General features: G+C 54.0%; 11 protein-coding genes across 11 annotated transcripts; 6 read left to right on the forward strand and 5 right to left on the reverse strand.

Moving 5' to 3' along the window:
- Positions 1–655: 655 nt before the first annotated feature.
- Positions 656–1525, forward strand: BROUX77_006351 (uncharacterized protein; the record flags this gene model as incomplete). Its single annotated transcript, XM_073751326.1, has 1 exon — positions 656–1525. One exon carries the CDS (start codon positions 656–658, stop codon positions 1523–1525), a length of 870 nt encoding a protein of 289 aa, XP_073603420.1.
- A 1383-nt stretch (positions 1526–2908) lies between these two features.
- Positions 2909–3247, forward strand: BROUX77_006352 (uncharacterized protein; the record flags this gene model as incomplete). Its single annotated transcript, XM_073751327.1, has 1 exon — positions 2909–3247. The coding sequence occupies one exon, from the start codon at positions 2909–2911 to the stop codon at positions 3245–3247; it is 339 nt and encodes a 112-aa protein (XP_073603421.1).
- Positions 3248–3479: 232 nt separating this feature from the next.
- Positions 3480–4546, forward strand: BROUX77_006353 (uncharacterized protein; the record flags this gene model as incomplete). The annotated part of the gene is made up of 2 exons (XM_073751328.1): positions 3480–3502; positions 3610–4546. The coding sequence occupies 2 exons, from the start codon at positions 3480–3482 to the stop codon at positions 4544–4546; spliced, it is 960 nt and encodes a 319-aa protein (XP_073603422.1).
- Positions 4547–4779: 233 nt separating this feature from the next.
- On the forward strand, positions 4780–5265 carry BROUX77_006354 (uncharacterized protein; the record flags this gene model as incomplete). The annotated part of the gene is made up of 1 exon (XM_073751329.1): positions 4780–5265. The coding sequence occupies one exon, from the start codon at positions 4780–4782 to the stop codon at positions 5263–5265; it is 486 nt and encodes a 161-aa protein (XP_073603423.1).
- Positions 5266–5363: 98 nt separating this feature from the next.
- On the forward strand, positions 5364–6785 carry BROUX77_006355 (uncharacterized protein; the record flags this gene model as incomplete). The annotated part of the gene is made up of 1 exon (XM_073751330.1): positions 5364–6785. One exon carries the CDS (start codon positions 5364–5366, stop codon positions 6783–6785), a length of 1422 nt encoding a protein of 473 aa, XP_073603424.1.
- A 198-nt stretch (positions 6786–6983) lies between these two features.
- BROUX77_006356 (uncharacterized protein) lies at positions 6984–8287 on the forward strand (the record flags this gene model as incomplete). The annotated part of the gene is made up of 2 exons (XM_073751332.1): positions 6984–8120; positions 8180–8287. The coding sequence occupies 2 exons, from the start codon at positions 6984–6986 to the stop codon at positions 8285–8287; spliced, it is 1245 nt and encodes a 414-aa protein (XP_073603425.1).
- A 771-nt stretch (positions 8288–9058) lies between these two features.
- On the reverse strand, positions 9059–10744 carry BROUX77_006357 (uncharacterized protein; the record flags this gene model as incomplete). The annotated part of the gene is made up of 4 exons (XM_073751333.1): positions 9059–9628; positions 9695–10277; positions 10335–10368; positions 10423–10744. The coding sequence occupies 4 exons, from the start codon at positions 10742–10744 to the stop codon at positions 9059–9061; spliced, it is 1509 nt and encodes a 502-aa protein (XP_073603426.1).
- Positions 10745–13407: 2663 nt separating this feature from the next.
- Positions 13408–14404, reverse strand: BROUX77_006358 (uncharacterized protein; the record flags this gene model as incomplete). Its single annotated transcript, XM_073751334.1, has 3 exons — positions 13408–13902; positions 13966–14016; positions 14081–14404. 3 exons carry the CDS (start codon positions 14402–14404, stop codon positions 13408–13410), a joined length of 870 nt encoding a protein of 289 aa, XP_073603427.1.
- Positions 14405–15609: 1205 nt separating this feature from the next.
- Positions 15610–16206, reverse strand: BROUX77_006359 (uncharacterized protein; the record flags this gene model as incomplete). Its single annotated transcript, XM_073751335.1, has 1 exon — positions 15610–16206. The coding sequence occupies one exon, from the start codon at positions 16204–16206 to the stop codon at positions 15610–15612; it is 597 nt and encodes a 198-aa protein (XP_073603428.1).
- A 1886-nt stretch (positions 16207–18092) lies between these two features.
- On the reverse strand, positions 18093–21575 carry BROUX77_006360 (uncharacterized protein; the record flags this gene model as incomplete). Its single annotated transcript, XM_073751336.1, has 1 exon — positions 18093–21575. The coding sequence occupies one exon, from the start codon at positions 21573–21575 to the stop codon at positions 18093–18095; it is 3483 nt and encodes a 1160-aa protein (XP_073603429.1).
- A 347-nt stretch (positions 21576–21922) lies between these two features.
- BROUX77_006361 (uncharacterized protein) lies at positions 21923–23410 on the reverse strand (the record flags this gene model as incomplete). Its single annotated transcript, XM_073751337.1, has 1 exon — positions 21923–23410. One exon carries the CDS (start codon positions 23408–23410, stop codon positions 21923–21925), a length of 1488 nt encoding a protein of 495 aa, XP_073603430.1.
- Positions 23411–23726: the final 316 nt, after the last annotated feature.

Here is a 23726-nt window from a genome sequence, read left to right on the forward strand (position 1 = left end):
CATAATCATGATATTCAGATCAGTACTTTGAGCTCTCGGGACTTGGGCTTGTTCCTTCTGTTCCTTTGAAGGAATTCAATGGTCCTCCTGGACGTTCGTCGTACTTGAATACCCGAGCTTGTACTCGTATAAGCAGTAACTAACTAGTAACTATATGTTGTATAAGTAGACTGAGCGCATAAAGTACCGGAGGCCGGACCATGCCACCCATCATAAAACAAGGTGTGTGGAGTTTTGGGCGGTATTCCCTACTTGCGAGACCAGCAAGGAGAGTTGGTAGAGGCGTGGAGGTGTGAAGGGGGCTGACTTTCTACTTCCCCTTCCCGAATCCTGCCCCCAAATCAGGCATTGTTTGAGGGAGACGTCCCATCTTGACATGGCTAGTAAAAGGACACGGCTTTGAGCTAGACTGGGGTAGTTGGTGGTAGAGTAAAGCCTCTTCGTGAGAGAGCTCGACTGATCCGAGGACGTATATAAGATGGGTGAATGTTCCGGTTATTGGGGCCAGTTCCCATGCTCTTTATCCTCACAAGACATTACTCTTGAGTCAACAACTACACACCTTCTTTTCCCCTAGATACACTCTTTATCTCTTCACACTCACTTACACTATCTCCATCTTTCTCTCTCTCGTACACACACATACACAGACACGATGCTTGGTTCTACCGTCATTGCTACCCTGGCTGGTGTCAGCTCCGTTGCTGGCCTGGCCATCCGTCAAGACACTCCTGTGTGGATGACTCTGCCCGAAACTCCTGCCCTGCCGTCGCCCGTTAGCGACCAACTCTACGACGTCAACGGCATCAAGATGTGGGTGCAAAAGTACAACGAGAAGGCTGGTGTCACTCCTCTGGTCATGGACCACGGTGGTCTGGGTTACTCCGCCTACTTTGGCAGCGTCATCCAGCGTCTCGTTGATGCTGGCCACTACATCATTGCTGTTGATCGTCGTGGCCATGGTCGGTCGACTTTCAACTCAGACGACACCTTCACCTACGTGCAAATGGCCCAGGATATCCATGATGTTTTGGTTCAGCTCAAGGTTGACAAGTACAGCGTTGTTGGCTGGTCCGACGGTGGAATCACCACGCTCCAGGCCCTGATCGACCCTACCACTGCTAAGCCCATCGAAAAGGCCTTTGTCTTTGGCGCTAGCACTGCGCCCAGCCAGACCAACAGTTCCTTCTCTGGTACCGAGATCTACTCCACATTTGTGAGTCGTTGCCGCAGCGAGTATAAAACTTTGCACGCAGACGTCGACTTTAACCTCTTCGGCGGCAAGGTCGCTACTATGGAGGAAGAACTGCCTCAGTTCACTGCCGATGAGCTCAAGTCCATCGATGGCTCTAAGCTGCTGATTGTTGGTGCCGACCAGGAGGAGGCCGTCAACCACGGTGTTCCCGATATCATCAAGGCAGCCATTCCTGGCAGCAACACCAAGATGCTGACCGGTGTCAGTCACTTTGCTCCTCTGCAGGACCCCAAGCAGTTCACTGACGCCGTCATTGAGTGGTTCTACTAAAGGAAAACGACCTGAGAGTCCAGGGGCTTTCCGACAAGTACCGTGTGCCATGGCACTAGCCATAGCACTAGTGGGCTTCGTGACCAAAAGTGCCGGTCAGGGCTAGGTCTAGACTGCTTACAAATGAATATGTAGACAAGAAGTTAAGATGGTATGAATAAAATCCTCTCTCGTTTCTGCTCAGCAACAATAGGCCCAAGCAACCAACTGTAATTTACGTGCCGAGAAGCTCTGTCTGCGAGAGCCGAGGGGAAGGGGAGAACAAGGAAACCCTCCGACATCATGGGCTCGGGGTTAACAAGAGTTCCAAAACCAAGACTTGAGTGTTTGGATTTATAAACTCCACACCTTGCTGGGATAGTACAGGCACCGAACCAGTGGAAACCGCCATGCAAGACAAACATGTAACCGATCCTTGATTCGCTCCTTTTTGAGTTTGGCCTCCTTTTCTTTCGTTCTCTAGGTGTGGATGTCCGTCATAAGCCTGATACATTCTTGGCCGGCGGAAAAAAGACAAGCTCATGGGGTTTTGCTTTGGCATCATGAATGGTGAGCCTCCGATCTACCTTGATGTATGACAGGGGAGGTGTGTAGGTTAAAAATGCAGCCTGGCTTTTAGCGTGGCTGGACAGTAACGGAGAAAAAAAAAAAAAACGACTTGGGGTTTGGCATTATGTAACGAACGGATTATTTTTTAGATGAATTTCATGATAGAAGCAACAAGAAGCAAAATGGAACCAAAAAATCCCAAAAAAAGGGGGCGGACGTTGAGTTGAAAGTCTTTATCAACCTGTCTACTCGCGAGGTATTCTCGGCATACGATAGGGGACTATTTCTAGTATTAGAAAAATTACATAACAGCAGTGAAAACTAAAAATCTAGAAACCATGCATAGAGAAACCCCACAATCTAAAGTATAATGACAGGAGGTCTCCCACCTGCCCAGCGCAGAGGCTGTCCTTCGTCCGTGTGGCACTAAATAAGACCCAGAGTCCTGGCCTCACCGCCAAAGGCGGCGGACGGAGCGAGGTTAAGATCGGACCAACAACGGACTAAACAGAGTTTCTATTTTTAGAAATGGAACAACAGGGGTATGGAGACCACGAATCAATAAAAAACTGCGTAATCTGGGAATCGAACCCAGGGCTAATCGAAATCATTGCTTGATGGCAACGATTAATGTTACCACTACACCAATTACGCGATTGCAGATGTGATGATGGAGGTTTATTACATATAATGGACTATATAGTAAAGTGCAAAAAGGGGGCGCCGCATCCAAAAACTTCCCTCCTACAACTCCAGGAAAAGGAGGTAACCCTAAGCAACCCTCGAACTCACCACACAAACGAAGACAACAACGACGGCGACATCGACGCGAAGATGTCTAGCCAACAGAGGCAGGCTTTCGAGAAGCAAAGCCGTATGCTTGAAAGTCGACGAAAAGTCGTCGAGGATCTTATACTCCCGCTGCTAGAGGCATTCGAAGCCAAATGCGCGGAGTACAAGGACGAACTGAACGCGTCCGCGATTGACACAACACTGAACACCATCGAGACCATGACCGCCACACTCATGGTCACCCTTCTCAACGGTTCGCCCCCCGCTGACGCCACCACCACCCGGACTGAGACGACAAATGACACCAACAAGACGAAGGCCGGATCTACCCAGGCTCAGAAGACGAAGCCGACCGACCAGCTGGCCCCCCCGACGCGCTAAGAGGCGCCCGAACCGAAGGCAACGTATGTAGGAGTTGCCGGCAACGCAGTAGCCCAACCCGCTACTACAAAGGCTGCCCAGCAAGGTGGCCAACCCTCCAACGAGCCCAAGCAGTCGGGTGAGTGGAAGGCCGTCTCTAGTAAGAGACAGAAGAAGAGAAAGAGAGCTGCCGCTAAAAGCTCCGAAACCCCTAGTCCTGAGAAACGCATCACTAAGCCGGAAGCGCGCTAGGATGACCGAATCTTCGTCCGCTTGGTTAGCGGATCCGACAAACGTGAAGCAGATAGCTTCATTGTGACGAACTAGCTGCGCGCACTGAGTGACAGCATCAAAGGGGCGCTACTTGGCGCCTATCACATTAGGACTGGCTTTGCCCTAAAGCCGCGCAACGCGGAGGGCCGCACTGCACTCCTGGAGCAGTCAGAAGCCATCAAGGAATGGTTCGGTCCCGGCACTACTATCGACAAGGCGTCCGTGTGTGACGCCTACATAGTTGGGCCTGTAAACAGATACATCAGCCTGGGCAGTGCTGGTAGCGCTGAAGTCACACCCGACATGATTGCGGAGTGCTTCGAGGCGGCCACCAAAGCCACCCCCGAACACGTCAGCCCGAGTTACAAGGGCAACGAAGCGACCTTCGTGGTCAAAATCCCAGCCGAGGGTACAAAGGTCCCCAGACAAATTAGGATGGGATCCAGACTTATTCTCACCCGCCTTCTGCTCGAGAGGCCTAAGGCGCAGAAGCAGTGCACTAAGTGCTTTGCTTGGCACAATGAGAAGCTCTGCGCGAGAGCCCAGCGGTGCAGACACTGCAGCTCTAGCGAACACGCAAGCGATGAACACCCCACCTGCTGCACCGTGCCACACAAATGCGTGTCTAAGTGCATAATTTGCCGAGGCCCACACCCGGCAGACGACCCGGAATGCCCTCTCCGAAACAGAAACCTTAGCGCGCAGGAGAAGCGAGAAACCCGCACAGCGCAGCAGGAGAAGTACGTGGGAGTCCGCAATGAAAAGTGCGGGAAAATCCCCAGATCTCAGGGAATCACAGAGCCAGAAACCTTAAGAGACCCACCAGCCGCGAGACAGGAGACTAGTGTGGCGGTAGAGGACTTGACTTCCCAGGAGCCTTCGGCCGCCCAGCCCCACCTCCCAGCCCCGGAGGCCCCAGACGTGGAGACACAGGGTTCGGAGCAGGACACGCCCAGAACGCGCGCCTCAAGAGAGCCCAGCAGTGCCCCCAAGCCAATCCGCACTAGCAAGCGGACCGCCAATCGACCCAAGCCCAGTGATAACTAATGTATAGTACAAACACACAAGGAATCAACGGGCTGAAAATATTTCAGTTCAATGCTCATCGTGGTTACAACAACCACATTGCCGCCATTCAGACGGCAATAGCAGTAAAAGCGGACATAGTTTGCGTCCAAGAACCATACATTGGGAGAGATTTAGCAGAAGCGAAGACGGTTTACGTTGGATACTACCGCACCTATGCACCATGCGCGAAGTGGGTAGAGCGTCCAAGAACGATGACGTACGTCCGAAAGGACCTAGTCTCAGAGCAAGTCACGACAGCCGACAACATGGGACATCGTGACATGGTGATTGTGCGCCTGAGCCAAGGGACCATGATTGCCAACATATACAACCCAAACCTGGGAGACGATCAACGCTGGATAGCCGCCGCTAAAACACAGGAAATCGTGCAGGGGCAGAAAGCAATACTGTGCGGAGACTGGAACACACACTCACCCATGTGGGATAGTGAATCCAACGAGTCCTCCGACAGTGACAAACTGGTAGATTGGGTTGAGGAGTCGGGGGTCGTCCTCTTGAACGTCCCGGACATCGCAACCTGTCATGCCAACCCAGCATCCCCCTCGGTGATAGACTTGTCATTCGCCACGGTGGAGCCTAACACAGGACACCTCTGCACTACGGAAGTACGTAGTGATCTCGACTGCGGGAGCGACTATGAGGTGTTGATCACGACGGTTACTGGAGCCCCCGCTTAAAGATCTGGCCGCACGGCGAGGTATAAGATGACTAGATGGATAAAGAAAGGTTTCTGAAGCTGTGCGCAGAAGAAGCCGCTGGCCTCTCAATACATCAAATGACAACTCCAGAGGAGATCGACCTAGGAGCCAGGAGGATCGGAGAAGCTATGACCCGGGCTCTGGACAGGTCCACCCCCAAGACTGTTGGCAAGGGGACTGGAAAACGATGGTGGAACAGTGACTGTGACTCTGCAGTCCGAGAGTTACACCGAGCGAAAGTTGCGTGGCTGGCACACCGGGGAAACGATGTGTTCGAGCCGTACAAGGCCAAGCATAAGATTTTCCACGCAGAAGTGCGCAAGGCCAAGAAGGAAATGTGGAAGCGGAACATCGAGACCATCCAGGAACCGGGTGACGTCTTCAAGGCACTGAGATGGACGCGGGCTGCGGCCACGTACAGCATGCTTCCTCTGGCTGCAGGGAGCGGAACGGCGTTCACGACAACCGAAAAGGCGCTGCTCCTCCTAGACACTCATACACAAGCCGAAGAGTTAGAAGAGGGGGCAACCGGGAACTTGGGCGACCGACGGGATGGGGCGGCACGAGAACTTGGTGAAGTGACCGAAGAGGAAGTCCGCACCGCGCTCTTCCGACCGGGCAACACAGCGCCAGGTACAGACGGCATCCCTAACAACGCCTGGAAGACCGCATGGAAAGTTCTGGGTCCACACTCAACGGCACTGTTCCGAGACTGTCTGGAGGTTGGTTGGCATCCGAAGTCCTTCAAGACAGCCTGTCTGGTAGTCATCCCGAAACCAGGGCGAGACAAATCGCTCCCAAGAAGCTACAGACTCATCTCACTCCTCTCGACGTTGGGAAAGGGTCTGGAAAGACTGGTGGCACGTCGCCTGGCGGTCCAAGCAGTTGAACTCAAGATCATCCCCCGCACCTACGCTAGCGCAGTGCCACGGCGCGCGGCTGCGGACCTGACACTAGCTCTGGCGGACAAGATAAAAGGGAGGTCAAGGTACAAAGAGACAACCACTTTCGCCACATACGACATCAAGGGTGCGTTTGACGCCGTGAAGCGAAGACAAATGGTCCGCTGGCTCAGGCAGCAAGGTTGGCCAACGAAGCTGATCAGGTGGGTCGAATCTTTCCTGACCGGGCGAGAGGTCTCCCTGTCCATAGAAGGAAGGGAAGCGGTCACTAGGAAAGTAGGAGGCAGTCTGCCTCAAGGCTCCCCGGTGTCCCCCATCCTCTACATGCTATATATGGCGGACTTGCACAGCACGTGTATGGGACTTGGATACGCAGATGACGGCCTGCTCGTGGTATCGTCAAGAAAGTCAAAGACAAACAATCTCTCCATCACCGAACTTCTGTCCAAGGTCGATAGGTGGTGCAGAGAAAACGAACTCGAGCTAGACTGGGACAAGACGGGACTGCTACACTGCCGGCCTGGTGGCTGCTCAGCCAAGAACACCGTCGAGCTTCCGAATGGCAACATCCTGAAGCCGTCAAAGTCCTTGAGATGACTTGGCGTGTGGTGGGACTCTGCTTTCAACTTCGCGGAGCACGCCAAACAGGTCACGGCCAAGGCCAAGAGAACTACCAACGCCCTCCGCGCACTTGCTGGAGTGTACCATGGCACCCCGGTGAAGAGCCTGCTACATGTGGTGAAGAGCTGTGTGCTCCCGCAACTGACATATGCGTCATCCACGTGGTCTCCCTTCATGCATAAAACCAGAGGGACTCAGAGATTGGAACTGGCACTGAGAGCTGCCCTTAGAGCTGCCCTGCCGGTCTATTGCACGACGCCCATCAAGCTACTGCACATCTTTTCCGCGGTGCCGACCATGGAGATGCTGCTCAGAGACTATGAGAGGGCTGCTGCCATCCGCGCGTCTACGGTAGACAACTACCACCCTTTGTACATCACAGAGCTAGGTGGTCACATAGACGATTACAAGAAGATGCTTCCGAACCCTATACACGAGTCCGAGAGACTTCTTCCAGAAGAGAAGGGCCCACCGGAGCCCCTGCCCCCGCAGCTGGACAAAGAGGAGGCTGCTGAGCAGCACCAAAGAGAAGTCGCCGAGTTGGGCCTAAACACTGTATGGGCCTACTCGGATGGCTCGCGCAACGAGAACGGCAGAATAGGAGCAGGCTGGGCGATCTTCTGCGGAGGCACCAAGCTTTGCGAAGGGTTTGGGTCCTGTGGTACCCTGCGAGAAGTTGCGGATGCCGAGGCTGTCGCTGCCGTCAACGCGGTCCGAGCAGCTGACGAAAATGCTCCTCCGGAGGCGGGTAGCCTGTACCTGTGCCTCGATAACCTGGGCGTAGCGCAACGCATCGCCTGCAGATCCAAAAAGAATGGCACATCCCAAGGAGAGGTTGATGAGATCCGCCGTTTGCTTCACGACTGGAAGGGAGGCACCGAGCACTTGTCACTGGATGCAGTTGTTGGCGCTGTTAGATGGGTCCCGGGCCACACCAACGTCCCCGGAAACGAGCTCGTCGACGGGCTGGCAAAGAGAGGATGTGAGAGCGAGATCCTGCTTGTCAGGCCTGGCGGCATGTCCCTTGCGTCAGCACGCAGATGGAAAAAGTTGCAGCTGAACGCCGAGTTCAAGGCGTGGACCGAGAGTTGCGAGCCTAGAAGCCACATTGGGGCTCGCTTCGAGTCGACAAACGCCTACAAGGTTGACTGGCTTAAGGGCCAACTCAGATCCACCATCGCTCGCATCCTGACTGCCCGAGCGGGCCATGGCGACTTCGCGGAGTACCATGGCCGGTTCGACCACACAGAGGCCGAGAAGAACTGCCCGCTTTGCCAGCAGCCCAAGGAACCCTTCCACCCTTGGCCCTGTGTAAGCAACAAGCGACAACTGCGGAAGAACTTCGTCAAAAAGCTACTCCGCAAAAACAGCTCATGCAAGTATCTTGCAAAGAGATTGGGGGTGAAATGGCGCCATTACAGAGCGCACGCACCGAGAGAGGCGATCCCATCAACGGGCGTAACAATTTCAGAGGATGAACGAGCGAGGGGGAGCGGGGAGCGGGGGGAGGTGATGAGAGTGGTTTTGTTTTTTTCTGTGTTTCGTGTTCTTTTATTTTCTTTGCTATTCCTTTTTTTTTCTTTTTTTTTTCTTTTTTTTTACTTGTTTTCTTTTGCTCATAGCGGAGTGTGGACCACTGGTTCTTCGGGGCTTGGAGATGGCGCGCCATCCCGAACACACAGAAACGATGGGCGTGTCGAGCGGAGGACTTTAAACTTCCGTCCGGTAACCTATCCGTCGTCGTTTAATCTTAGTGAATTTGGTAGACATTAAATATAGTCAAGTCAAGTCAAGGGGCGCCGTATCATTCTAAATGGGCATCTGCAACTCTGGTAATGAACTGGTCCAATGTCATGTGGTTTTGGTGATTTTTCGTAGTTCGATGTAGAATACACTCCAGCTGAGTCGTCTACAGGGAGTGGTTCCCCGAGGTCCAATGAATTCTCACAGAATGTGTCATAGTGATATACAGTCGAGTAATTCGTGATCAAGCCACTATCGCTATATCGAGGTGAGAGGGTGGTACAGAGGTTCTTGATCTACCCACAACGCCACAAAGAAACCTAACTATTTGGAGTCAGTCATTTGACACTTCGTTTCAAGACTAACAAGTTAACAATTAATTATGTATGAGATTATATGCCAAGATATGCAAATGCCATGCCGAAATCTCACAAAACTATGCCCATAACTACTACCCGCTCAAAACCACCAGACTCTTTACTACCTCCGTTTTTCATGTTCTTGCTTCAGACCTTCATTTTCCAGATGCTCTGGCCGGGTTGTCTTAGCTTTTTCGCCTTGACTGTTCTGGCCGCAAGCACAAACATGCTCCCGATAATGGTACACCCGCCGGCAAAGGCTTGGGCTCCATGATACTTACCGTCCATGGCCTGGATCAGTAAGCCTTCAATAGGCGGACCGGCCAGCACGGCAAAACTCACAATGGTGAATGTCATGCCGATACGAGTGCCCTGCTTGGACAGGTCTGTGGTCAAAGTACTCAAGCCTGCGGGGAATAGGCTTTGCACGCCGGCAGCGAATATACCATAGAAGATGGACCAGACGTAGAGGCTAGTGGTGGTTGACACCGCCATCCAGAGGACCATCAAGAGCCCCGAGATAAAGGCAAAGGGGATGTAGAGATTAAGGAGTCCCACAGACTCGGTGGTGTAATTGGGGATGATACGGCCGAGGATACCAACACCGTTCATGACCATCAGCAGATCCAGCGAGCTTTCATACGAAAGCGGAGGGGTGATGTTAGAGCGACTGAACGAGGACAGGTAGTAAAAGGCAAAGTACAGGCCGAGGAAGCACTACTTGCAAGTTAGTAAAAGAACAACGGTCAGATGGGACCCGCTGACGGTCCTGACAACACTTACAAAAAAGTTTCCCACGGCATAGTACGTGTACTCTAGTTCCTTAAAGGCAGCCCACTCAATAATCTGGCCGGACCTACGGGGCGGGATGCGAGGCTTCACTAAGCAAAAGGCAAAGATAAGCGAGACAAACTGAACGAATCCCATGGTCCGTAGGGTCCAGGCCATGCCGTGTTCGGGTAGCATAGCGCGCGCAATGCCGGGGAAGATGAGGCCGCCGGTGGCTGTTCCACAGGCCGCGATGCCGATGGCCAGCACGCGATGAGAACTAAAGTAAGTACTCACTGTAGTCACGGTCGGGCAAAAGAGGCAGCCGTTGCCGAGGCCGAAGCAGATGCCCTGCGAGAGAAAGATTTGCCAGTATTGCGTGGAAACAGAAGCCGTGAAGATGGCTATCATTTGAAGAACCAGCCCAAGAACCATCAGGATGCGGGTGTACCCGGCATCGGCAGCCCGGCCAGCAAAGGTACCTATGAAGAAGAGAAGAAAGATTTGCAGAGATCCAATCCATGAGATGACGAATCGGGATTTACCAAGGCTGGCGGTGTAGTATGTTTGGAAGATGCCAAAAGACACAATAACACCCCTGGAGTAGCAGGTTAGCATGTAGCTTAATGTACCGGCCGGACAGAGTTAAACTCACCAGGTGTTCATGACGATGAGATGTGCGCCGAGGACTGCCGCGTGTTAGCATCTGGAGTGGGATGTAAATATAAGCACGACAAACTCACCAACAAGCCATGCCCGCAGACCGCCGTCCGGGGGTGGGCCGGGATCCACAATGGTCTTTTGTGAAACAACGCGGCTCAGCACCCGTTCTATGACGGTGCCTCCGCCGTCAGCGGGAGTCTGTGCGCCGGTGTACTTGCAGCTAGTCGAGACGAGGCCGTCGGTCCCGTCCTCATAGATCTCCTTGTCGTGGTGCGAGCGAGTGGCAGCAGTCTTTTCAACATCGTCGCAGCTAGATTCGATGTCAGCGTGCTGTCCCGTGGTGGGCCGTGAGTTGATGTCGTAGTGATGTGTCATTGGTGGTTGGGTAGGCTCGTAAGCCATGGGAAGATTCAATTCAAGTCTCTTGGACGAGTTGGGTAGAGAGATATCAGCACCCAGTTGTTGTCAGCGGGAGTGTAAGTCGGCGCGGCAACCGATATTTAAATGAAAAGCAGAGCCTCCCGTAGCACTGACAAGAGAAGGCCGGCTGCAAAACTTGAAAAGGAACGGGCAAGGAAGAAAAAGAATGAGAAGCACTAGTCTTGATCAAGTAAAGAAAAAGCCGGGCTGCGTTTGGGTATGAGTTAGTGCTAGTGCGCAGAGTTCGTGCTTTATAGGGCGGCGGGCTTGGAGTGACCACTGCACTGGCACTTCCGCGTCGGGCCAGGCGTGTGACAAATTAAAGCCCGAGTTTGAGCTCGCCCTGGTGCTTCCCACTCTGCCTGTGATACCAGGAAGACCCTTTTTTCTTCTTTTTTTGAGGGGGTCCTTTTAGCCGGGATCGGGATGTGCAAGTTGGCCTCGACTCCAGACCAGACGGCCAGATAATTGGCCGGGACGGAGGGGGCGTTCTGCCGACGAGATGGCCTCAACGCTGATGTTGCGCAGCATGCACGCAGGCACTATCATTATCACATCGACTGGGGCGGGCATGGGTTCGATCGACGCCCTTTGCTTGATTGTGGGCATAGAATGTCCGGCTTATATCCGCGAGACCGGCGCTAGCCGGCCTCGGGCCAGCATGACACATGCTGTATGACTAACAAGCGCCAAGGCATTGGTCGTGGGAGAAGGGCGTGCTTGTACATACATGGTACTAGGCTTGGGCCTGGGCCTGAGCTCGGGCTTGGACTTGGGCTTGTGTGTGGCAGCAGAGGCCCGGCTGGTCTCGGTGGTGTGCGGGCTGGGCTTGGCCTGGCCGGGATGCAGTTTGCAGGTTGCAGCGTGCAGCTGGCAGTCAGCGTCTCTCCCGTCTTGGATTCGTCATGGGGGAAGATGTTGTTGTCTACACATGTATGCATTCACTCTGGCAGTACCAACCCGCTTGTCATGTGTACATATGCAAGCGCAAAAACCCCCTGTCAAAAGTGTCAAAGTCACTCGTGTAAATCCCAGCACAAGAACAGCAAAGAACAACTTGTTTTGGCCTGTCGGCGTTGTTCTAGAAAAAGGGAAAGCGGATCTGGCTGAACGTCAAGGGGAACAGAAAGAAACATACAGTGGCATAACTACAAGAGTTGACTAACCAGTAGTTAGCTACATAGTTACTTGATATCTGTGCTTATCCCTCACCTCTCCCCCTCCTGCAAGGGAGCCATCCAGTCGTCTTTTCCGCCGCGGCAAACAACTTTTTTTTTTCTTTTTTCGCGTTTCTGGGTCAAGTGGCCCGTGATAACCACGTTACTCGTAGATAAACCGTGCATATGTCTGCCCATGCTAGCTAGTACCTCCAACCCCGATACCGCAGCATCCTGGCTTCGCAGGGTCTGCGCGGGAAGCTGGCCTGCTTACGGGTATTGAGTCAATCAATTTTATAGCTGGTCAACTAGTTGCGCACACTCTACTTTTTCTGCACCGCTAGCTCTGTGGACAAAACAGAGCAATGACCTGGCCTTCCGCCCATACCACGACTGCTATGCATCTGCCGCCACTTAAGTGTTCGCGGTCGGGCGCTCCTGGACAGTGGAGTCTAGCGCTTAATCAGCCGAGCGGATGGGCGGATAAACTCCGTATGAGTCAAACAAGACGTGCTGTGTGGTGTTGGAGATGGGATGGCGTCTATTGGAATGCTTCCGCCATGTCCGGCAGCTTGCTTGGGTATGACCTCGCACGCCCCAGCCCACATCCCGAACCATGGGCAAAGATCACACGCCTGGGAAGGCGTGATCGCGGAACCCAGTCAGAAGCTTAGCGGGCATCACGAAGGAACAAGGGCGGCGAACGAATACACATACGCATACACATACCGATCTTCTATGGCGCCGTTATTAAGCTAAGCCATTAGGGTTGCCTGCCCATGGACGGACATCCCGCTAGCCTCGAGAACATGGAACAAGTGCAACTCACCCTAGCGTAAACCATGGCTCGTCGTGGTGTGGCATCAATCATTAGAGTCATACTTTGGTGATTCAAGGGACAGGACAAAGAGTCATGATTGGGGAACCCATTTTCCAACACGATCCTCCTTTATCCTGGTGTGTAAACGTCAACCATTCTGACTCTAGCCCAGCGCCACACCATTTCAAACCGCAACCAAGAAGCCCACTGACTGGTGCGCTGCCAGAGGATGAAAGAGCTTTGTTCTCGAGGTCCACCGAAGCCAACATCTATGCATATTGTCAGAGTCTCAATCCCTTTCCGCATTGAACAGAGCGGCTGTATATTTTTGTACCTGAAGGTGGGTTGAACTAGGGAAGCTTGATCTTCCTCTCATGTACTCAACATTTAATGGCTCGGCTTATTATAGTGCTATATTACACATCTTAGAGAATCCCAACTGTCAAAGTATGTGCAAGTGAACGGCCTCCCGGTACGAGAGAATTCTCCGGGATGTTTGAAAAAAAATGAATACTAAAGGCCCTTTAATGACCACCCTTGAGCCACATGGTTAATCCATGGGAAAAGAAATCCGATGATGTCTTCATGCTACACTGATAGTCATGTACGAATATCTAAGCTGCGTAACCTTGGGCCATAGTCCTGGTTCTCCTCATATATCGCGGAACTCACTGGCGTACAGCCACAATCCGAGTTCGACCTTGTCGGGACCGGCGACTCTGCTCAATTTCTCTCCTCTCCTTTTCGAGCCTGGCAGCCCACAGGGACGCACCAGCAGCACTGGTAATGAGAAAGAAAAAGGACAAGACAGGAATCAGCTGCAGAATCATGGCCATAGTCCCAAAACCCGTGTACTCCCACAGCCGTCTCCGCAGCTCCATCTTTTTCTGTTTATTATTCACGCCCCGCAGCTTGAACCAGCGGTAGTGGGATAGCTTGCCCAGACGTGATCCTGTGATGATGATAAACATCGGGACGCCAACGACCGGAATTAAATTGAGCGGGAGGAAAAATATGAGTTCGAAGATTTGCTTGAAGCTGAATGGTGAGAATATCGCTCGTGTCGTCGGCTTCCCCAGCATCTTGAAGGCATCCGGGGCTTCGAGGTTGAGCTCACGGTGGGGAGCAATCATATCCTGGAGTGAGCTTTCGATGAAAATAGCCTGGTTTGGGTTGTTAGCACAGGATTGGGGAAAACAGGCACGGTTAGAAGTAGTAGTACTCACATCCCAGACATCAACAAGGCATTCGTCAACGAAGAACCCTTCAAAGAGAGCCTAAAGAAGTCGTTAGCATGAATCTTCCATGTACTCCAAATACCGTCGCCAAGTCGCGCCTTACCTGGATTATCACCAGTCCTTCGCCTAGAACCAGAAACGTTGCGCCAGCCCACGCAGCCCAGCCCTGGAAAATGGCCAAGAAGGCCACCTGCGGCAAGAATGCAAAAGCGAACAAGACAAAATAAACCGCAAACGACAAGAGCGTTAGCGGTAGCAAGCGACTGAGGGCAATCGGCCATAGCTCGCGATGTGTGACAAAGTATCCGATGCCGCGAAAGGGATACGACGCCGCGACGGCGCTTCTCTTGAAGCACGACTCCCGCCGGATCACGGGAGCGAGCAGAGATTCGAGCTCCGAGGCCTGCGAGGGATTTGCGGCTGCCATGTTGCGCGGGGGCGGATGGATGGTCCGGAGAAGAAAACTGGGAAAGACGCGGAAGACACGCAGCTGTACAGGGAAATCAGGCGGTGAGGCGATTCACGTGGGCGATATTGCGCCCCTCGCGGCAAGTCTTTTCTATAGTACCAATGTTGATATAGCCTATAGCTGCAGACTCTCAAAACCACAGTGTCGGAGATGGAGAATCTGGTCTGTGCATTTCAAAGGCTTTGCTCAATTGCGCGTAGAACAAAGCAGCTCTGTTTCTGGTGAAGCTGGCTGGGGGATTGTGCAACTCTGTTGTGCATGAATCGAAGGGAGGCCATTTGCCACGTCCAGTTGTTTTTCTTCCCTTTGGTATTTGGGGGTAATTGAGATGGAGAAGCCGTGTGACGTCACTGACACGTGACTTTAGGAACTGGGTTTATTAACCCTTTTGCTGGGGATTGCGTTGCTAGCGTCGCGAGGACGTGGGCAAAGGCTAGAAGGAAAGAACCCCTTTGCCGTTTTTCAACTGGACATGAACACTTTCAGGGCACTTGCCTTCTTTTTTTGTGTTACAAATAACTAGTTGACTAACTAGCTATTTGTTGTGTAACTTGTGTTTGAAACTCACATGAGCAACATGGAGAAAAAAGTCTTCCACCAGTGTTGAACATCGTGGAAAAAATCCATCATTAGTCTCCCACTTGGTTTATTTTGGTTCTTAAGTTGATACTTTCGTCAATGAGATAGACAGAACTTGCTTTCCGTCATGGTTATTATGGGTCCTCAGCGGCATGCATCGCCGCCGAGGTAGGGAGATATTGAATGGAAGAAAGAAGGAAGAGGAAAGAAAGAAAAAGATAGAACCTAATAGATTATCGATAACTTTACCAGTTCTACAACATGAGCTCCAGTAATAGTTTAGCCAGACTACATGGGCAGGCCAACAACAGACCAGATTACATCTATGGACTACACCAGGGCTGTTCCAGGTGTAAAAGGTAATCTGGCAGATTTCTCGTTTTTTAGGTAGTTTATGAATAAAAGAGTAATCAACCCAATCATTGCTATAAATCATCTTCCTCCTCATCATTTTCCACTTTCAGTAGCTCTTCTTTTCTCGAGCTTTCTTCAACTGGCTGTGAAAAAACACCCCCATTCCATTCTTGTCATACATGTACTGGCATATCTTTATTTCAACCACCATCGAGTCTTCCTTCAGGGTTCTACTTCTGGCAACGCTGACGGTTGCTGGAAGTCTCCTTCCAGGCGGCATTGCTCTTAAGAATTAGGCGGTTTCCTAGCTTAACAGCCCATGATTCCTTTCGCAGCTCAGCGTGTTGGACATGACGCCATGCCTTGGCCACAGTGCGGAAAGCCTGCTTATCAGAACCAAGCTGGTGGCGCCATTTGTCATCCGCCCAGATCCGGCACATGGTCTGGATGGCCCAGCGATCATGGCCACGGACAGCCTCCTCGGGGCGCGAGACAGGGTTGCTGTAGCGGTCAAGTAGCTGTTGCTTGGGGCGCTCTGCGGCTTTGTGACACGCAGCGACACGCGCAGCTACACGGGGGCTTCTGCGTAAAGCTTTGGGGAAATCACGACTGGGTGCAGGAGGGGCAGGAGCAGCTCTTCCACGATCGGCTATAATGACAGTAACAGGTGTAACAGCAACCTGAGTGGCAGCATCAGAGGTTTGAGTGGCAGCATCAGAAGTGGCCGGCTGCTCGGTAATATCAACGTTTTCCGGAACAAAGAGGAAATCTTCGCTGGCAGCAGCAATCTCCCAGAAAGAATCGGGAGTCCACTCGCGTCTAACCATGTTTCTACAGGAGACGCAAAGTTAATAGCCGCGGAAACAAGATGGCATTCAAGAACAGTTAGCTGACTTACGCGGAAGTGTCTGTGTGTAAACTTAAAATAGGATAGGGAAGAAGCGCTCTTCTCTTTCTTGCGAAAGCAAAGTGTAATTGAAAAGTGAACAGCCTATATCGTTGAGCATTATTTACGGTCCCAGCAGTCTGGCGACGCCGATTGTAACTCACTGCAAGGGTATACCTACCAAGTAGGTGAAATAGCGATAACGATGATGTTTGTGTAGAATAATTAAGGAAGAAAGATTCTTGGCCAATACGGCGCAGAAGTCTATGCCTTATACATCTCACCAACAGACGACCGCCGCCCAAGCCAGATTCGGTTACGGAGCAGGAAGTTTAGATACGCCAGTGTGAGTACCGGCTGGTGGCGTATCGGGATATGTGCGTAGTGGTAGAGGGCAAGCGCTGGAGGAGAAGAAGAAGAAGAAACGACGATAACGTCATAATAGGATGACGCTAGACGCTATAAAAACACAAAATAAATCAAAAGGTGAGAGATGGGTAGGTTCCTTTGTTTTGCTACCGCGAGTGCTTATCCCAGTCGCGGTGCTTGTTGACGCTTCCGTCCTGTGTACCGCGTCCTCGCCAGTTGCTTGGGACGGCGCTACGGGTAGTTCCGTAGCCTGCCATGTGAAAAGTGACGACTACATGAACGTTTAGATGAATGATCCGGCTCTGGCCAACGGCGGCAGAACTGTTGCTGCCGCCGCACTGTGAGTTCTTGGACCCTCTTCATGCATGACTGCCGCGGCAATCTCACCCAGCTCTCGGGTTCTTGTTCTAGCCCATCCACAGCAGTCTAATAGCCGATTATGTCGGTTCCAAGGGGGGTTTTTTTTTCATCTTGCTGACATCCAGACTATCCCGTTTATGTCAACGGCACTTGTGTCTTGTGTGGGGTCTGTTTAATTCGTCTGCCTTGCCTGATGACCTAATCCGAGCTCAGAAGCTGTTCTAGTCCCTGAAGCTCTTCCGTCACTTTATCTCCCTCTTCTTCGTCGGCCATGCCCTCAATACTACCCTAATTCTCGCCCTCGAGATTTCCCCAAGCCGCCCCCTCAAACCCTCGCCGTTCGTCTCGGAGCACAACACAACTGAAGTCCAAAGTGGGGCTTTTGTGTCTCCGGTTTTGTGCTTTTCGGCCAAGCCGTCCGTCCACTCTTCCCCCTGAAACAGCGGATATAGTGACAGCCAATCTGTCGTAGTATGTAGGGCAGAGAGTGGAGACAAACAAGGGGAAACAAAAGAATGCTACGACTCCAAGGAAATAGTGTACAGCACCGGAGAAAAACAGGACACCAAAGTCACTATAGGGGCTCAAGACACAGGCGTGGCCGCCCGAAAAACAAAAAACCCTTTTATCGTTCAACCTCGCTACCTACCAACACAACATCCGCCACTAGTCATCAACTAGCCGCCGCCACGTTCATGAGTCTAACACATTCGCGTCAAGCGCGCGTAATTCTGCTGCTAGCGTGCATAATATAGTTGAGGATAGGCGTGGTCTGTTTGTGACAAATTCCGGGCTTGCTGCTGACCCTGGCGGTATTGGTTCCAGGTGCCGTTTCTTTGGTTGAAGCATCTACTTGGCTAGATAGTCGGGGAAGTATGAATATGGTTCATTTTTTATTTTATTTATTTATTACTTTTTATAGTCGCGCAGGGAGCTATCACGTGCATGGCAACCCTAGGGGCAAGGCCCGGGGAAGGTGCTCGTGAGTCACAACCTCATCCTGGTGGGGACATGCGGACTTCTATGAAAACTAAGGCCTACACCCGCGATGCGCAGGGTGCAATGATATAGCTACACGAGAGAGTGGAGGCTACTACTTTAGGGAGATGGTGACTGGGGCCTTTCGGCCAGGCCTGTCACAGGCAGAGATTCATTGGGGTGAAAGTGGACGGGTACGGCGTACCGCGTCAGGAAATTTGATGCCCCTAAGAAGCGAGCAAAGAGTATGGCGCCTTTGGGGGTGCCCAGGAGGACGTGGATACTGCCAAGGCGGAGTTTGGGCTCGGCGATTTCCGCCTGCCTCCGGGCGGGTCTGCACAGCAGGAAGTGCGTGGGAGATTTGGCAGAGCCACAGGCGCATGTCCTCCCTTCCGGAGGATGCCCGAGCTTTTCATGGTAGTAGGCGAAGTCCCCGTGGGCTGTCCGGCATTGCAGGAGGTAGCTCAGGTAGAATCGGGGTAGATGGAGTTCAGGTGGGGCTTTTACGTACCATGGGATCTGCAGTTCCAGGTATGTTCCTGGGATGTTGCCGTGCCAGTAGGCGGTGACGCTCTTCAGGTGTTGTGACCGGGCCCACGATGCGAGGGCCGCCAGGCTGGACACAGATTCATGATGCTCGGGAGGAGGGGTGGATGCGGCTGCTTTGGCCGCCCGATCTGCAGCTTCGTTGCCGGGGATGTCGGTGTGTCCGGGGATCCACTGTACCATGACCTTCCCGGGGCCAGGTGACATGGAGTTGCGGGTGCGTAGTGGCCACCGGTCGGCGGTGGCGCGGAAATCGAGGATGATGTCTTGCGACGTCAGAGTGGGTTGGCCGACCAAGAGCCGGTAAGCAGCTTCCTGGTTGTCGAGCATGACGATGACGTTTTCGGTGAAGGTGGCGGCAGGGGATTGGAGTGCAGCTTTGAGGCCTGCGAGTGCCCCGATCAATTCGGCGTCGTAGACCTCCATCATTTTACCCAGATGGGTGGAGACCGTTGGGAGTTCCAAGCCTGCGATGTAGAGGGCCGCAGCGGCTCCTGTGGAACCATCTTGTAGCTTGGACCCGTCTGAGAAAACCTGCAGGTCGCAGTAAGGGATTCGGGCGATGCGCGACTTGGCGGCACGGATGCGCCGGGCATCCTTGGGTTCTGGCGGTTTTGGTGGTGGGTAGGCCAGCGGCAAGATGCGTGTGGCGGGGGGCGCTCGGGGCAGTTCTCTGTGTCGTAGCGTCAGGCGCGTGGATGTGCGTGCTCTAGCTAATCGCGCCAGAGGGTGGAGTTCGTCGAGGCTTGCAATGCGCACGGCGGCCTGACGGCGGCAGCGGTCCAACATGACGCGTGCGGGGAGGATGCCTGCTTCTCTGAACAGGGCCGCGTGAGGAGTGGTGCAGTACGCAGGGATAATGGCTCTGGCTGTGCGTGCGACGGCCTTCGTGACCATGTCGACGAGTTGCTGTTGGCGGGCGGGGCCCACTCTACCTTTGGCCAGAAACTTCTGGGGGCCATGGAACCAGACGGAGGCACCATATAGCAAGACGGGGAAAATAGCAGCGCACGCCACCAGGCGCAGCAGGTTAGCCGGGACGCCGCGGATGATGTTGGCCAGCGATCGGGCATGGGCCGCAGCCCGTGTGGCTTTCGCTGTCATATGCTTGACATGGGCGTGGAAACCGAGTTTGGTATCCAGGTGGATACCTAGCCATCGGGTTTCCTTGTTGGGCTGAATAGTGGTTCCGTCGATAACTACTGTCGGCCCCCGTCCCGAGGACCGATGGAAGTGTTGTAGTTCAGTTTTGCCTTGAGAGAAGCTGAGGCCGTTCTGGGCTCCCCATGCAATGGCCTGGTTAGCCAGCTGGGCGGCTTGTGCAGCAGCTTCAGCGAGGGTGGGAGCGCGCCCTAGCATGGCGGCGTCGTCTACATAACCGAAGAGCATCTTACTGTCATGCATGGGAGCAATGAATAGAAGGAAAAGAATGGGAGATACAGGCGATCCCTGTGGAAGGCCGTGCTCTAGCTGTGTGGTAGGGGCAATGAAGGAATCCACGCGCACGTGAGCTGATCTATTTGACGCGAAGGATCGTGCCCATCGACAGACCCAAACAGGGAAGCCGTAGTCGAGGAGCCGGCAGGCCAGACGTCCTGGGAGCACGCTGTCGTACGCGGCTTCGATGTCAAGGGTAACCAGGGAGGACACCTCCCCGTTTTGGAGGCCGTGTTCGATGCGGTGCACCAGGCTTTCCACAAGGTCCGTGGCGGAGCGCCCCGGGAGACCTCCACAGAGCTGGGAGGAGGTCAGGCGATGGATGAGAGCCGAGTTAGAGAGACGTCGGGCGACGAGGCGCTCAATACCTTTACCAATGGTCGGGAGTAGGGAGATGGGTCTCCAGTTCGCAGGCGAGGTGAGATCTTCTTTGTGTGGTTTTGGGATGGGGACCACTTGCGCTTCACGGAATGGGGTGGGGTGGTAGCCTGTAGCGAGGCAGAGGTCAAAAAGTTTCATCAGCCAAGCGCGCCATTCAGGCGCCTGCCAGACGGAGCGGAGCGTCACCGCATTTAAACCATCTGCGCCAGGCGCAGAGTTGTGGACGTCTATGAGGCATTTGTGAACTTCCCGCTCAGACGCGGCAGGCGGGAAATCAATTATGCGTAGGGAGACGGAGCTATAGTCATCGAAGTGGAGGTCGCCAGTGGAGGCTGGTCGTAAAAGTTTAGTGCGTAGGAAGATGTCGGCTCGTTCGGCAGGCGTGCAGTAGGCGTGTCCTTCGTGTACAAGGGGAGGCGGGGCAAACCGGGAGTTCTTTTTGTAGTAGCCCATGACTTTGTGGGCGGCTTCCGGGGTTTTGACCTCGTCCATATGTCTCCGCCTGAATGCTCTCGCCGCGCGGGAGGTTGCGCTCCTGAGGGCCTTTGCCAGGGCTAGGTATTCCGGGCTCCAAATGCCGGACCGTCGTCTCTCATTGTTGCGCTCGCTTCTGGCTGTGGCGCACTCCTGATTCCAGTATGGCTTACGCGGGGCGCCGGGGGACACGCGTTTTGGGGGGCAAATCTCGACCAAGGTATCATGTAGTGTCGCAATTCCCGTTCGCACCGCGGTGTCCAGTTGCCCGGGCGAAGCGGAAAGCGGGGGTGGAGGGATGCGGTTGAGTCTCTTGACAAAGTCGATGGCCATGTGTGGGGCCATGTCTGGGATGAAACGGCTCCTGGGTGGCTCGAGCCGCTCAGCAAGGTTGACAGTGGTGACTACCGTTGAGTGATCGGATCCAGAGTGAAGGTCGTGTTCTACGTGGGAATAGACGCCCGGCATGTCGGACCAGACCAGGTCGATCATGTTGCCCCGCCTTTGAGTGGGCGAATTCGCGGGCATGCACAGGTTGAGCGCGTTGTCGTCCACCCATTCCTCAAAGGTGCCGATGCCGGATGACGGTGGGCATCGTTGATTCCATCTTTGTGAGACTAGGTTGAAGTCGCCTGCGATTATGGAGTTGTGGCGGATCTCCATGGTCAAGAGGGGATCTAGACTGGCGTGGATGCCCTGGCCTGGCTGTCTGTACACATTGGTGATATGGATTTGGGGGTTTGTGTTGAGACGAAGACATATCATGTCGGTGGTGGCTGTGGTGTTTAGCTGTTCCGCATTGAGGCCAGACGCCTTTCGCACGTAGGTGAGGCACCTTGGGCGGAATATTGAGGAAATGGGGGAGATGGGAGCGAAGAGGTCGTACCCTTGGCAGCTCTTGGACAGGCGTCGGTGGCCTCGGGTGTTGGACCATGGTTCTTGAACGAGGACAATGTCTGCTCCATGCTCGGCCGCGAAGTGAAGGATTGTGTCATGGCATGGGCCTGATTTCTGCACATTGGCCTGGAAGATTTTTAGCTGGGGCGGCCGGTTACGGCCGCGTTGGTATTCTCTGGGGCGCCGCGAGGGCGGAGGGCTCCCGTGGGGGACTTTCACAAGCGCCTGGAAGGCGCAGTGCCTCCCATGTCGCAATCGTCCAGACTGCTGCCGACGATGACGCAGTCGGTCGTGCGGTCCGCGGAAGAGCCGCTGGGTCTTTGGGCGAAGCCTCTGGTTTCCCCGGCAGCTACGCTCGAGGAAGGCTCAGAGGGAGAGGGGGCCGGAATAAAACCGGGGATGGGGGCCGAGGCGTTGGCGATGACGGCTGCAAGCTCGTCCTGCTTCTCGTTGGAGGCGGATTTCTTGTTGGACCTGCGGTTAGCCCGTCGGACACGTCGGCGTTCCTCCGCAGACGGGGAAAAGACACCGCCGCGAACGATGACGGGGCGCAGGGGGCATTTCTCGTAGTCAGTTGAGTGTTCCAGAGACAAACAGTTAACACAGCGGGTGGGAGATACACAATCTCCCGCGTGGGCGTGAAGGCCGCACGAGTTGCACATCGGCACGCGTCTGCAGTACCTGGTCGGGTGGGCGTAGTCGTGGCAGATGTCGCACCTGTTGACGCTGCAGCGAAGCTGCTGCGCACGGCTCGGGGCGGAGTTGAGGATGTGGAAGCAGCGAACCGCTTCCGGGAACGAGATCACGGCGGTAATGGTGGAGTCCACCTCGGGGTCGTAGTGCTTAGACCACAGCACTTGGGTGGGCTGGACGCCGGTTTCGTCCTTGGCAATGCGGGCGACAGCCGTTTCGGTAGTGGCGGTGATGCAGCCCGTCTCAGGGCAAAACACCTCTTTGGGGATTCTGGATACGATGTATCCGTGGGAGGGCGGAACGACGCGGAGTTCCGCGGACAGAGCGCTCATGATGGCGTCCCTGTTCTTCGCAAGCTTGATCAGGGGTCCGTTGTCAGCCGCCACGACGGGGTCGATGGCGAAACCCACTTTCATGGGGTGGACCCTCAGGACTGTGTCCTTGATCGAGGGAATGTTGTTGAGCACCCGGGTGACGTCAGTCGGGGCGGCATGGTTGAGCGGGGAGCCTTCACTAGGGTAAAGGCGAATGCGGGTGTTGGTGGGAGTGTTGCGGGGGACATATACATGGGTGTCCTGGAGGGGGCGTCGTTGAGCGGGGGAGTTGCCGGCTGGGGCACTGGCGGTGTAGGCAGCGGGGCGGCCGCCGTTCGGGATTTTGGGAGGGAGGGGGAGGCCCGTTTTCAGGGCGTCACTGAAGGATCGAGGCTGGGGCCCGCGCTTCTCAGGCTGGTCCTTCGGGGGGGAGCGATTCTGAGCGGCTCGACCTCCTTTGGGGTCGAACTTGTTGTCAAAAGTGCCATCGGTGATGGCGCGGTGCGCGTCGAGAAGCTGTCGAACAAGCGAGTTGCGGGCGGCATGGTCCGTGATGGACGGGAGGGCTGACTGCATGAAGGCATGGGCGTCAACAAAAAAACGAGCCACTTGGGTAGCTGTCTCCGCTCGCACTTTGACAGCTTCAGCTATCTCAGCGTCGAGGGAGAGGAATTGGGAGAAGGTAGGTGTAGGCATGGTAAGTGTAAGAAGGTTGTGAATATGGTTCACGTTACTGCAAGTTTCGACAGTGTTGTGAGACGTGAAGGATTATGTCCTTAGGGTTGCTCTAGGGTTATGGATAAAAGATAAATACTCTCAAGTCCAGCTCCAACATCAAGAAACATTGGCTGAGTGGCGCAATGGTAGCGCGTTGTCTTCCGGTTGATTCTCCAGCTTGGCAAAGGCTCAGGGTTCGAGTCCCTGCTTGGTCGAATCAACTCTCCCATGCGTGAACATCTTGTTTCACGATCTGGGTTTTCTTTTTTTTCTTTCTTCCACGTCCGCCACCCGG

Source organism: Berkeleyomyces rouxiae (assembly GCF_048999995.1).
Source record: "Berkeleyomyces rouxiae strain 22BRR77 chromosome Unknown BrBRR77_ptg000008l, whole genome shotgun sequence".
In the NCBI taxonomy this organism is placed as follows: domain Eukaryota; kingdom Fungi; phylum Ascomycota; class Sordariomycetes; order Microascales; family Ceratocystidaceae; genus Berkeleyomyces; species Berkeleyomyces rouxiae.